The sequence below is a fragment of the Pseudochaenichthys georgianus genome, chromosome 22, assembly GCF_902827115.2.
Source record: "Pseudochaenichthys georgianus chromosome 22, fPseGeo1.2, whole genome shotgun sequence".
In the NCBI taxonomy this organism is placed as follows: Eukaryota; Metazoa; Chordata; class Actinopteri; order Perciformes; family Channichthyidae; genus Pseudochaenichthys; species Pseudochaenichthys georgianus.
In genome coordinates, this window is record NC_047524.1 from 16,560,056 (window position 1) to 16,573,573 (window position 13,518).

At 42.5% G+C, this 13,518-nt stretch overlaps 1 protein-coding gene across 1 annotated transcript in view; it reads left to right on the plus strand.

Annotated features, from left to right (window-relative positions):
* Window positions 1-13,518, plus strand: part of ttll5 (tubulin tyrosine ligase-like family, member 5) — a 51,326-nt gene that overhangs the window by 21,909 nt on the left and 15,899 nt on the right. Inside the window, exons 15-27 of the mRNA XM_071207141.1 lie at window positions 654-748; window positions 2,391-2,498; window positions 2,597-2,688; window positions 3,197-3,259; window positions 3,859-4,007; window positions 4,269-4,509; window positions 5,502-5,619; window positions 6,022-6,168; window positions 6,273-6,364; window positions 6,493-6,641; window positions 6,916-7,482; window positions 7,739-7,917; window positions 9,758-9,894. Coding sequence (XP_071063242.1) covers window positions 654-748; window positions 2,391-2,498; window positions 2,597-2,688; window positions 3,197-3,259; window positions 3,859-4,007; window positions 4,269-4,509; window positions 5,502-5,619; window positions 6,022-6,168; window positions 6,273-6,364; window positions 6,493-6,641; window positions 6,916-7,482; window positions 7,739-7,917; window positions 9,758-9,894 — 2,137 coding nt within the window. The remainder of the gene's footprint in view (window positions 1-653; window positions 749-2,390; window positions 2,499-2,596; window positions 2,689-3,196; window positions 3,260-3,858; window positions 4,008-4,268; window positions 4,510-5,501; window positions 5,620-6,021; window positions 6,169-6,272; window positions 6,365-6,492; window positions 6,642-6,915; window positions 7,483-7,738; window positions 7,918-9,757; window positions 9,895-13,518) is intronic.

A 13,518-nucleotide genomic window follows, 5' to 3' on the forward strand; every position in this document is an offset into this window, starting at 1 on the left:
CAATAGATTTATGATTAAATACTACATTTACATAATTAATATGTAATAAAAAAGAACAATAATCAATATTACAATTTAGGGGAGACAATTAGCCTACATTGTATTTGATGGGTGACGTTAAGGGACCTGGATAATGAATGGGGGGCTTCTTTTGTATTATTATTTTTAAGATCTCATAGGTAATTCTTTGGATTATCTCCAGAAAGAGGAAGAAAGAGTTTTCCAGAGAAAAATACTAGTTATAGTCTTTATGCTAAGCTAACAAACTGCTGGCTGTAACTTTATATTTAACATATAAGAGTGGGTTCAATCTTCTCTTCTATCTGGGGAAGAATGCAAATAGGTGTATCTTCCAAAATATGAAACTTTTCTTTTAAACAAGGTTACATCAGGGGGGGTGTGGCTGTCACTTAATCATAACATGTCTGCCTTTTTCTGAAATGTAATATGATGTGTTTAAGTTAACATGATATTGCTAAAAAATATTGTTGACTCAGATGTAATTTATTGCCTCTGTGTCCCCCGCTCTGCTGTGGTTTCTTGCACTAACATTGGAGATATGATGCAATATATGAAGGTCATGGGAATGTGTAACATGTTAATGGCCTGATGTCATTGATATACCCCTTTATGGCTCTTCTGTGTCCCCTCAGGCTTTGTGTGTCAAGACCCCCTATCGAGAAAACCACGCTCTGACCGAGTCCCCCTGGACCCCAGCCTCAAGCCCCCATCAGCAGGGAGAACACAGGTATTGGATGCTCACACACACACACACACACACACACACACACACACACACACACACACACACACACACACACACACACACACACACACACACACACACACACACACACACACACACACACACACACACACACACACACACACACACACACACACACACACACACACACACACACACACACACAGCAAGGAGCCAAGCCAAGAGTTGCACTCATTCACCCTTCCTTGTGAAACATTCCCTTTCTTGTCTTCATCTCTCTGTTGCTTACAGTACATTCCTGCTACTGCCATTGAGCTCTTCTTCTACCCTCATGGAAAATTCACTGTAATGCAAAACAACTGCTAATGTAATTACACAGTTTGAGTGACATCAGTTTGTAAGCACTACACTGTGTGGCTTATTGTTTTATCATTTCTAATCAAGTGAATAATGCTCTCTGTAGGCCTTGTTGCCTAATGATGCCACAACGGCTAATGCGTTTGGCTCACTCCATTCCACTACTGCACCCAGCTTTGACGCAGGATCTGCTGCAGGGAGATTACTAAATCAGACAGATTTGGGCTCCACCCTATATGCCTGTTTAGACATACAGTAACAAGGTTTCATTGTTTAATGTCGATGGAGCGCGCTGTGTTCGCCTCCAGAAAGGTTAAGCAGTAAATGCTGATGCTCACCCACTCATGTCTCTTAGAAACCTCTTTCTGCACCGACAGCCGAACACAGCACAAACAGAATGGTTTGAGTTTCCCTTAGACTCCCTTAGACGTATTCATCTTAATCAGACTCAGACGTATTAATCTTCTTTTGCTTTTATTTCTTTGCAATTCCCTGACGCCTGTTACATTACCGGTAAGAAATTGCTTTTTGCTCATTTGATTAAGTTGCTTTTCTATTTGTCAGAGTCAAAGAAAGAGACAGACGGCTTGTATCGATTCCTAATGCTTTACTTTAATAGAATGCTCATTACATTAGTAAAGTAGCCTCAGTAGGCAAGTGCTTTAAATGCGGCAATGTACCACTGGTGCCAAAACTGCCAGAATTCTTCAGACTAAAACAAGCCTGATACTAAACCACAGAGGATGTTGCAGAACCACAAGGGCCTTTCCCTTCCCTTTATTGTGATTAGAGGCAACAGATGAGTCTTTTTCTGAAGGATTAGGCCTTGTCACTTTTTGGCTGCCTTTGTATCCCCCCCAGCCGCATCAGACACATTAAATGTAATCCCCCTGCTATTTAGATGACAAATTCTGTATGTGATCCTGTAGGGTTGTGCCCCTCTGTCTGGCCCGAGTTCTAACCTGAAGTTGTCAATCACAGCTTGGTAGTGCATGCAGCGGGGAGGAAGCCAGGAATGCCAATGCATAACAAAATGTTTCATTAATGTGTCAGGGAGAAAATAAGAGAGGATATGCTTTTTGTTACAAAAGCTGTATTTTGAGCATTTTCTATTTATAAATGAGTGTGTTTCAGATTAGTAGGCTACTTGTTTGTTACAGATGGGGTCTTTATCAAAAGTGTTACAATTGCATTTATTCTTGCGACATGTAGACTGTAGACAAAGAACTCAGTTATTCTCAAATATTGGCAAGTATTTATTTTGGAATGACTGTTCATGGAAGGATTTGATCTTTACTCTTCTTAGCGGCAGAGGCCAGCGTCAGCCAGTAACTCAGAAACAGAGGGGTCCAAAGACAAGCTAGGACCCAAACAAGGGCAAGGAGACAGCACTCTGAGCATGACTGCTGAGGAGGTAAGGCCTTTAGGATAGTAGTTTGTGACATGATGTGTTTGATGTTCTTTACAGTACAGTGAAAACTCTATTTCAGAACTTTTCTTTTTCAAATAAAGGTCAAAGTGTTGAGGCGGATAAAGGAAGAGTACGAAAGACGTGGAGGCTTCGTGAGGATCTTCCCCACCGCAGAAACATGGGAGCTCTATGGGTAAGCTGAGCCAAGAAGGAATACACAAGGGTGTTTGATTATAATGTTACTAATTTGTTGTGATGCACTTACACTAAATGTGTATAATCAACGCCTCAAGCCAGATTTCATTAAACCATCAGACCAAGGTGTAGCTTCAGAGTTTAATCGTTAAACTCTGTCTATTATGTACCCCAAACAAAGGCTTATAACTAACAGCGACTTTTATATTTAAAAAGGCATTTGAGCTCCTATTAGAGACCAAATCTGTTTTTGTGCTTAAAATTCACATTCCTTTATGAGGATATGAAGTTTGATTAGATCCATGGCTTACATAGCCGTAGGGTTTTTGTGGCATTTTTAAAAGCATATTATGTAGCGGTCCGAGGGAATTATTGGTACATTTAACAGCTTCCAGAGTAGCTACATGACAGACGTTTGAATCACAGTTTCTGCAAGTGAGAAAAAAGCTTATTGGTGCTCCGGCCTTTAAGAGGATTGACGTTGCTTATTATCTTTTTTCTCTCAGTGGGTATCTGGAGTCCAAGACATCCTTGAACTACATGTTGGCTAACAGACTTTTCCATGGAAGGTAAGCATTTCCATTGTGGTTGGGATTTGGGAATAAATCTGTCCTTTATTTGTGGAAACAGTTGGAATCGACATGGCGTTTGTTTGGTCTTACCATTGGATAGGTGAGAGGAACAGCTGAGGAGACAAAGCACAGTCAACTTTTCCAGCGTGCGCCCGATGCGTATGTGGCATTTCTGCAGAGATTTGGGGCAGAAGTGGAAAGACAATTATAAATGAACTGTGGCTTTTTATTGAACCACGATTTTTGTTGTTGTAATACAACATGCGTCTATGTTAATTGAATCAGTATGGGCTTGCAAGTTTTACCCACAGCTTTGACAATTGCACAGTATTGTCAAGGGATTTACCCCTCCAATTGATCCCTTCTAGGATTTCCCAGTGATCGTAAGGTAGCCAGAATATCGCTGCAAGTTATTCTTTGCTTTTTATCTTCTCCCCGTTGGAACACCACTCTCTCTCACGTCAGCTTCTGGACACGCTGCTTGACCCCATTAGTCTTTCTGAGAACTGTTTTTGTAATTGCTGATGATACATATTACTCATATAAATCATAAGAGTTGTTACCAATGTGTTGACATGTCTTGTTCTGTCTCTCAGGAATGGGAGTGGGAATGTGCAGCTGGAGGTGGACGCTATCCACTGTTGTCACGTCGTCCAGTACGAGAGGAAGCTGCTGTCTCTGGAGGCGCGTAAGAAGAGACAGCACCACCTGACTCATCGCTCGGCTGAAGGGAAGAAGAAATCGGGTAGGCCTGATGTGTTCTTGCCTCAATTCAAGAAACCGCTTTTTTAGCAGTGTGATGACATTACGGTACATGCCGAAGCACTTTTGTTTCCAATAAATAACTCCCCTGTGTCACGGTTAGGTTGGCCAAATATGACTCTGAATGAGTTCATTTTATTGTGGCAACATCAGAACCCTATTTTGAGTGTATATCTTTATTTTGTTCAAATTGTCAGTGATGCCACTGACATTTGTCTTTCTCCTGCAATGCTGTTTACCTCAGGGAAAGAATTCAAGACCTCCCCAGCGGAGAGCAGCAGTCAGGAGGGAGAGGAGAGAGAGGAGGTGAAACAAGCTCTGGAGCGGGTCTCACACAGGGACTTGGTAGCAGAGCAGAGAAAACAAGTGGCCACACCACTGGAGCGCTGCCACGGCAACCCTCTGTCCAGCTCAGAGGCAGCCATGTTCAGTGCCAGACCCAGATTCAACCTGCTCAACATCCTGCAGCAGGGGTGGGACCTCAGGTCAGTCTTTATCACGACCGCTGCTGCTCTCATCTGCCGCCCTCACTGGGATTTCTAATATGACATGCACTAATGCACCTACCAAATTATAATGTTCTAGCATTACTCATACTGTGTAGCTATGCGCTTGTGACTTTCTTTTTATTTGCAACAAAAGGATAAATAAATGTAATTTCCTTTTTTATTGAGAGCCTTAAAGTCTGCCACAACTAAAATATTGTATAGAAAATACTTATTTTTCCTATTTATCTTTCATGTTTCTGGTAATAACACTGTCTCATGTACTGTACTCTGAATCTTACATCTTTAATACATTTTGTGGTAGCTACAGCCTGACTGTTCAAGGAAGGAAGTGTTCGATGACATTAACATACATATAGCTTTTATTAGCCAAGTATAAAGACATCTTCACTTGTTATATTCACTTGAATTCATGAAAGACACCATATATTCCAAATACTGTCATGTGACAGTCTTTACATACTACTACACCTAAGTGCAACAAAGACTGCGATCTGATGTTGACGTTAAAGTGAGCCTGAAATGATAATTGCAGGAGGAAGTACAATAACAAGTCTGAGTTTGTAGAAATTCCTCAGTGCTTGCCAGGGCTGTGCGTGGAGCAGGGAAATTATAGTACATCATATCAATGTTGTGTTTGACACCTTTTTCCAAAACAATTTCTTCATTTCAATGTCCAATGAGAGCACTGTTTCCAGGTTTACCCGGGTCACAAAGACAGTTTATCATGTTGATACCGATGCAAGACAAGATACATGGTGTTTCAACAACCTCTGGGTGAAAGTGATACATACCTGTTATCTCTTATGTCAGCTAATGAATATACAGCATTCATTTCTGCTTGTATCACAGATTCCAATGCCAAAGTATGGTAAATGTTTTTTTATTAACCGTCGTTACGTTTTTCTTTTTCCATTGCTTTACCTATGCAGTTCTTGACGATTCCCCCCCCCCCCCCCCCCTCTCTCCAGTAAAGTGCAGGCGCGGGTGGCTTTTTCCTCCTACCTGCAGCGAGTCCAGCAAAGGCTGCTGGCAGAAAGCAGAGCCAACGCCATCCCAGCGTGGCCAGACAAGGACAACGACCAAATGGTATAGTGATTTTTAATCTCCTTTTCCTAATAAACAGACAAGGCTAGAATACCTTGGGGCATTGTTCCTCCCTTGAATGTATACATGATGCCAGATTTCCCCTTGTTATTAGTATACTGTTACTCATATGTACCCTGGCTGTAGCTGTGTTTGAGACGTTTTGTGGCCACATCATGGAAAACGTAGTCTCTGTAGAAAGTCTGTATTGTTACGACATACATCATCATCAGTGACCTCAAACCTTCGGGGAAACGCAATGTCGATCTGTAGGTGATTAAACGAAAAGGTCTCAATGTTTTTTCATGGCTTTGAACCCTGACAGAAGAAAAGGTGTGGTACGATAAATCTGTTGTTTCAGGGAATTGATAAGATATTCCTCATGAATGTTTTTTGTCTGCACAGGAGCTGGTGATTCGCTTCCTGAGACGAGCAGCCGGTAACCTTCAACAAGACATAAAGGTGGTCTTGCCCAGTCGCCAGCTTCCAATCCAAGACCGCAGACGCATCCTGTCCCACCAGCTAGGAGAGTTTATCCACTGTTACAACAAGGTGCCCATTCCCAGACTACCACAAAATCACAAATCTAGGAGATGAATCAAACATTGGAAAACATTATCCACATTATGCGGTCTTATTCTTTCCTATCTTCTTAGGAAACTGAACATATTGTGAAAAAGCAGGAGAACAGCAACGAGGAGCATTGTATTAACCCTGGTGTGTTTCAGGAGTACATCACTGCAGCTAGGTTAGTGAATTGGCGAGCCCACTGACCATTGTTCGCTGCTTGGCTCTTCATTGTTCCAGTAATAATATATGCTACTGCCTGAAAAGCGTTTTCAATCTGCTATACACATGTATCTCTTTTTTCTACAGTGAAAACGATCTGGAGGAGGTTCTGACATTCTACACACAGAAAAATAAATCAGCCAATGTCTTCCTAGGAACAAAAGTGAGGAGTGTTAAGAAAGACATTCATGAAGTAAACGCCTCGGGAGATTCAGGCCACTGTGAGAATTCCAAAAGTGAGTTTCTCCCTTGTGTTTTTCCCCCGATATTTTTGTTACTGAAGGTCTGGTTTATGTTTAATATTTTATCATTCAAGCACAGTAAACAGGAATTGTTTAGATTTGTAGGCCCAAAAAAAAAGTTAAGGGGAAAAACATTGAGTCATCTGGGGTGAAGAAGAGGTCAGCTTCAAACGATTAGAACTCATTGGGGGAAAACAAATGTGTGTCAGAGCCGAGGAATGGCTAACTCATGATAAAGGAGCTCTGGCTTCTTTCCTCTTTTGAACAGCTCTGTCTGTGGCCAAAGAGGATTTCAGCGCTTCAGAGTCCTCGCTCTCCACTGGGCAATTCAGCAGTGAGCCGGACATCAAGGTCACTGAGAGACAGCCTCCTGTCCGTACTGAAGACCAACCGGCAGCAGCTAGATCTGGTAGAATCCAGCCAGAAGTCAAGGCCTTCCAGCACTTTCCTGGCTTTCCTGTGACTCTAGACCGCACACATATCCCCCTGCAGCACGACTGCCCTGCGCCCAGGTCCCTGCCTCTTCACTGTCCGCCACCACCACCCCCTCTTCAGCCGCCGTCCTACGCACAGTCCCTGGCGAAGTCTCAGTTCTGTCTTTCTGAGGCCCTCTGTGACCCTCCTGCATACGCCCCCACCCTCATGGTCACACAGCCACCAAAAGCAACGTGGACAGCCGGCTCTAACACGGCCTGCGCTGGAACATCAACCCAGGTTTTAAGGAGGATTCAGTCCTTCACCACGTCCTCTCAGACCCCCGGAGCTGCCACTTCCCTCCCGACTGCCACTCACATTTATAGTCAGAAGCTCTCTAGACCCACCTCTGCGGGCCAAGGTGAGATCACTTTTCTACGTGCTTCAGAAATGCACCAATTAATCAACTAACCCAACTCAAAATAGATGCTATTTAATGATTCCACAGAGAAAATAGTTCCTGTTTTTCTCTGTTTTATATCATATACAATGGAAATATTTTGGCTATCAACTGACGATAAAAAGATTGAACCTGGGGGTGGATTATAATGGATTTTGCTGGTAATGAACAGATTCACTCCCATGTTCTCACATCAGTCTTTGTTATCCTCTGTCAGTGATCAAGAGGAGCAGTTCCATTAAACTGAAGTCAAACTCATCAGGGACGATAAAGGAGTTAAACTCCCAGGCCCAGTCGAACCAGCAGGCCTTCATCTCAGCGCTGAAGAAGCTGGCTGACAAGCAGGTAGCTCGCCACTATACCAGCTCCAGTCACATCAACCTGCTGACACAGCACGTGAGTTAATTACGTTTTTTACCTGTGTATTCCCTGAGGCGACAGCTACTCCCATCCGGAGCAGGAAGTTTTCATTGCGTATAGGAAACTACAATGAGTTATTAAGCGATTGTAAAGTGATCTGTGTAACGTTTCATATAAGGGAGAAGCATCTGGGCCCGCAGCAGTAGTGTCTCACTGTGAGGTCTCTGACATTTCTCTTTGTTGATGCATCAACCTGGCTCTGACCCCATGCTGAGGGTCTGCTGCCTCGCACCGTGCACCTTCCTCTCTCTGTCCCCCGCTCGCCTGCAGTCTGTGTGCTGGGGTCGGTACTTGGGGGGGGGGGGGGGGTCTGAAACTGGGGTTTAAAGCTGGCTGGCCTAAACAGTGGTGAGCCGCATCAAGCCTGCGCTCTGTGTGAGGTCTCATTATCAGATGCACCATGGGGGAGTGATTTCTGTTGATACTTAACAAGCAGACACTTTTTTGTGGTAATTGATGCTTATAAATAGAGGAATGTAGCAAATTGGCACTGAGCAGGGGAGCGGTAGCTCCATTGGCTCCATCACCACCTCTCCTATATTCCCCAGAGGTTTGTCATACAGCGTGTGGAGCCCCTCCACCTCCCCCCCCTCCTCCTCTTCTTCCACCTTCTCCTCTGCCTCACTGTCAATGTTTTTTGTGATGGCACCAGACCACACAGACTGCAGATGGATTACTTCCATTTCCACTGTATGTTATTCTGTCTATCTGAAAGGTGTTTGCTGTATTTCTTATGATTAGTTATTCTGGGTTCATTGCAGTAATTTATTTTACAGAGTAAAATAGTCCGGTGTTTTGCACTTAAAGACTCAAACTAAATGGGGAACACTGTAAACACGAACAACACCCTGCTGCTCTGGTTGACCTCTAAGGTTCAAGTAATTGCTCACTCTCATGCCAGATCCCATGTTTACAAAACAGGGACTGAACTTGAGGAAATGCAGACACACAGTAGTCGCCTTTTAATGAACTGAATAAAATCCATCCAGCATGTGTGTTTGTTTGTAGAATATATTATTATGAGACATCCTTTAACACTGTGTCCCAATTGGACAAGCGAGTGTACATGACCTTAGACAATGGGGCACTATGTCAATTATAAACACTAGATGAAGGTCACTGTGCCTTGTGTGGAAAATAAATATTTATTACGGTTGATATACATACCATTTTGTATCTCTTGTCATAAAAATGTAAGCACTGAAATATAGGCACTTGTGTGTTTACATCAAATAATAAGAATACGCCCAGTGTACCTTGTGAGTGACTTAGAGCTGAGGCTGTGTAACACCATGCTGATACATTTTTCACGTCGTACAAGGCTTGGCAGCATTACAACTTTCCCATTGGACTATTTAGTGCACAGGAGGAAATAAAGTAAATAAAACGCCACAGCAGAGTAATTTATTCTCCCTTTAGATCTCACTGAACCTAATTCCCAGGGCAGTACGGAGCAGCACAGAGGTACAGTAGTCGTAAACAGATTTGAGCTGGCGAGTCATGATAGCTGATTCTGTCAGAGTTGGAGGAGGGTGGAGGGGGAGGGGGGGGGGGACCACCTGGATTTAGTGCTGAGCAGAGACTGTCTCTGCCATGTGCTGTGTGTACATTTCGCACAGCCCTCAGAGACAAGATAATGAGGCGGTCGATGTGGGGGAGAACACAATATGACTGCTTATTCATCAAGCATTCCCATTGATTTAGAGACTAGTAGTGGAATGTTTAGTCACTTGGAATACCTACATATTAAAAATACATTATGAAGAAAACTGGCTTTAATTTAATAATCTGTTGAATTGTTCTCCACTGCCTACAGTTGACCAGCCTAAACCTGGCCAACAGGATGCTGGGCAAAGAGAGCACCACGCTGAACCCCAAAGTGCGGCCCACTGCTGCGCCACCAGGCCCTCTGAAGGCTGTTCACTCTGCAGCAGATCGCTGTAGCAGCACTAGGTGAGTCCAAAGACATGTGGAATTATGCAGGGTTCTTTCTTTCTTTACAGGTTAATACACATAGGAACAGACAGACTTATGCATAGACAAAACAATGAAAACACAAAAGACATCACATCAGGGCTATTTGTCTCTTGCTTACAGGTAAGAGCTCTTTAACAGTCATTCAGCAATCCTCCTATTTTAAGCTAAGCAAAATCTGGCCTTGTGGGCCTCGCCAAATCCCACCATCCCTTTCACCTCTTCTCAAGCTTTTCACTTTGTAGTCTCAGTGCATATATCGACTTTTCCATTACATATGACTCAGGAGTCCCTCCACTCTCCCTCCGTCGGAACCTCTTGCCTCATCCACTTCCTCGTTATAGATTTTTTGGTTGCCACCCTTAAAATGTAAAAAATGTACTTATCGTCATTAACCATTGTATCGAAGTCTACTTTCTCCAGGTACATCACTTCAAATTTCAATAGTACTTTTGCATGAAGTATTTTTACCCTATAGTTGTGGACCTGAGTCCAAAGAGGGATTATGGATGGACATTCCCAGAACAGGTGAAAGTGGTTGGCATTAACATTGCAGGGGATATTTTTCAAGTTCAAAACAAGCATATCTGAAATACATAACTCAGGACATTTCATGAAATGACGTGTCTTTTCAAAAGCAATAATAAAATGCAGTGGGTGGCTCACCCAGTCTTTAGTGCCACACACATCCCTGGCCTCATGTTATATCAGCTCAAAATGATTCCAACGGGCTTTACGCCGTGTGGTGTAGAGACCTTTGGAGACCGTGGAATAACTGGTATCAGATTAGTACTTGGAATCGGCAAGTATTGGAATGGTAATCTGATAGATAAAAAGTCTGAATGGTTCATTCCAACTTACAACAGTTGTCCAAGAAAAGTGTCATGATACATTCATTGGAATACATTTAAAGAAAATGTGATTTCAGTTGGACTTTCTTTGGGAAATGGTTACAGTTCCTCCTCTATTGCTCCACGTTTGCATTTGGCAAACATCTCTGTTCGAGTTCTCCCTATGGTCAAATGTCAGTATTGTGCTCAAATGCACCATGTATTCGCCCTCCCCTGAGGCAGCAGGGAGGGAATAGTGTGTAACAGCCTCAATGGAGTGCAGTGCCAAAGAAAACAGCAAATCTCCCTCGGATAGTCTGAGTAGACATTTTAGTTCGTTATAACAAACATTTCAGTTTTTTAGAATATGTCATCGGGCCTTTAAATACTAAAGTTGAGTATCATTCTTAAGTTTAAGTGTTTGCAAGGAAAGAAAGCTGTTTACCTATTAAGTACTCCTCACTTTGGCCAATTGATTGCCGAGGATTTTCTGCCTAATGAACTTTACACAAGTCTGTACTGTAGACACTTAGATTGTGGTAGCCTATTTGGTCACACTCAATAGATTCTAAATGCTTTTTTAATAGTCTCTGTCGAATTTTCAGATTGAAGAGTGTTAGTTTTTGGAAAATAATTGCCAAGCACCAACACTCCTCTGGGCAGGGAAGTTCAATACATGCCTGGAAATGGGCCTTTTATCCTCTTTTTTATAGTGCTTTGTGGAGCTAAGTACTAGATTTGGCTGCTGAGTGGCGGGAGTGTGTGAAGCATGCTGGCAGCTTAAAACACTGCATTGGCAGGGTGGAGGCGATGGTGAGGGGGCAATGTCAACACCCACATGATCTGCCCCCCCCCCCATCCTTACCCCATATTTCACCCCTCACATTGCTCTGAGGGGAGAAGAAAGGAAACAGAAGGAACAGGTCCTGCTCTATGGTGCCATGCTGGGATATTGGACCGGCTATTTGAAGATGCAACTCATTGAGGGGTGCGCATCTGTGGTGTTTTATTTTTGTCGTGATATGTGAATGACAGTGTCTCAGACAGCTTGGCCTTGATCTTGGACTCTGTTTTTCCAGTCCTGCCCTTCCTTATGTATTGAGCTGTCAGGAATTCCAGGAATGTCTGGCCTTTTCCCTTTTTAAAGTGTTTTTATTTCCACAAACCAAGAAGAGAGATTTATGAGAATTTATAATTTCACGGATAGCCTCACGTTGCTTTTATATATTAAACTGTGGAAACAGAAATCACCTTTTGATCTCCGATGTTACAGCTCTACTGCTTTGATTGGATCCTACATTTCTTCTATGAATGTAGTTATTTCCCTTTGACTATTCCAGCCTTTCCTGTAGGGCTGCTCAATTAATCGTATTTTAATCGCGATTACGATTATGGCTTGCAAGGATTACGAAAACAACGTAATCGAAATAAAACGATAACTTTTTTATTATTATTATTACAATCAACTGTTAAAAACATACTGTTCACATTTTTTTCTCCAATAAATGGATGTTTTCAAAGTCAATGACTAATCGCATTTAATAATCGCAATTAGAATTATTGACCCAAATAATCGAGATTATGCTTTTTGCCATAATCGAGCAGCCCTACTTTCCTGTATTAATTTGGCACTTCATTCGTCACAAAACACTTTTTAGTAAAGCTTCACCTTTCAGCTTTTCACATTTCAAGTTCGTAGAAGGAGGAATATACAGTACCCTTTGTTAGAACGCTTATTCTAAATGTCTTCATAAAATACACAGTTCCTTAATCTACCCATTTGTCACTCGCTTCCAATACAAAACGCTCTCTTGTACCCCAGATCCCCCCTGCTCCTGGTTTGACGTTCACCTCTCATTGCACTGAAATGTCTTTAATACGATATTAGGATAAATGGCCTTGATTTCACCTCGGAGCTGTTTCTTATAACACAGCATTTCCTGTGTGCCCCCCCCCCCCCCACACACACACACTCCCTCCCTACACTCAGGCCTGATGGTTTGTGCCAAACATACTGAAACTGTTAAGCACACTGGCTCTTTTAGCAACCACAGGGGTGAAGTATGATGGATTTCAAAGAGTAGCGCCGCTCTTTGAAGTGCCGCTGCCAGGATCTACCAGGTATGCTTCATCAGCACTCTGAGAGCTGCTGCCTCACTGCAGTGTGCCGACAACCGGAGGGCTTTGAAACCAAATGGCACGTCCTCACACAGCCACAGTGAGCTGGGGGGGGGTCATATCCGGTGTTCCTGAAACATTAATGAAGATTTCCATTTAACGTAAATGATGAAAACTGTTTAAAACACTCCGACTTTCAGACTACATTCAAAAACAACCTGTGTTTTGTAACTGTTTTTCGAAATAGCATCTTAGTTTAGGGTGATTTGATTAGATGTACAGATATGGTCTTGTATAAAGTTACTAGCAGTTAATAGTCAGGTAAGGTAAGGTACGTTTATTTATATAGCACATTTTCAGACACAGGCAATTCAAAGTGCTTTACATCAACATTAACACTTAATAAGAACACAAAAGAAAGGAACACAATAGATAAACACAATGGAATAACAGATTCATAAAAACCATGCATAAAAGAGATACAGAATAGTTTAAATAGTCATGTGAATTCCCATTAATGTGATTTGTCCCTGGCCATAAAAATGGCCTCAATATTTATCTTCTAGCTGTACATACGTATAAATGACTGTGTTCACTCCAGCCCCGCCAGAACTGAGAAATACCACAACCCTACTTATGCAGGGTATTTTTAGTT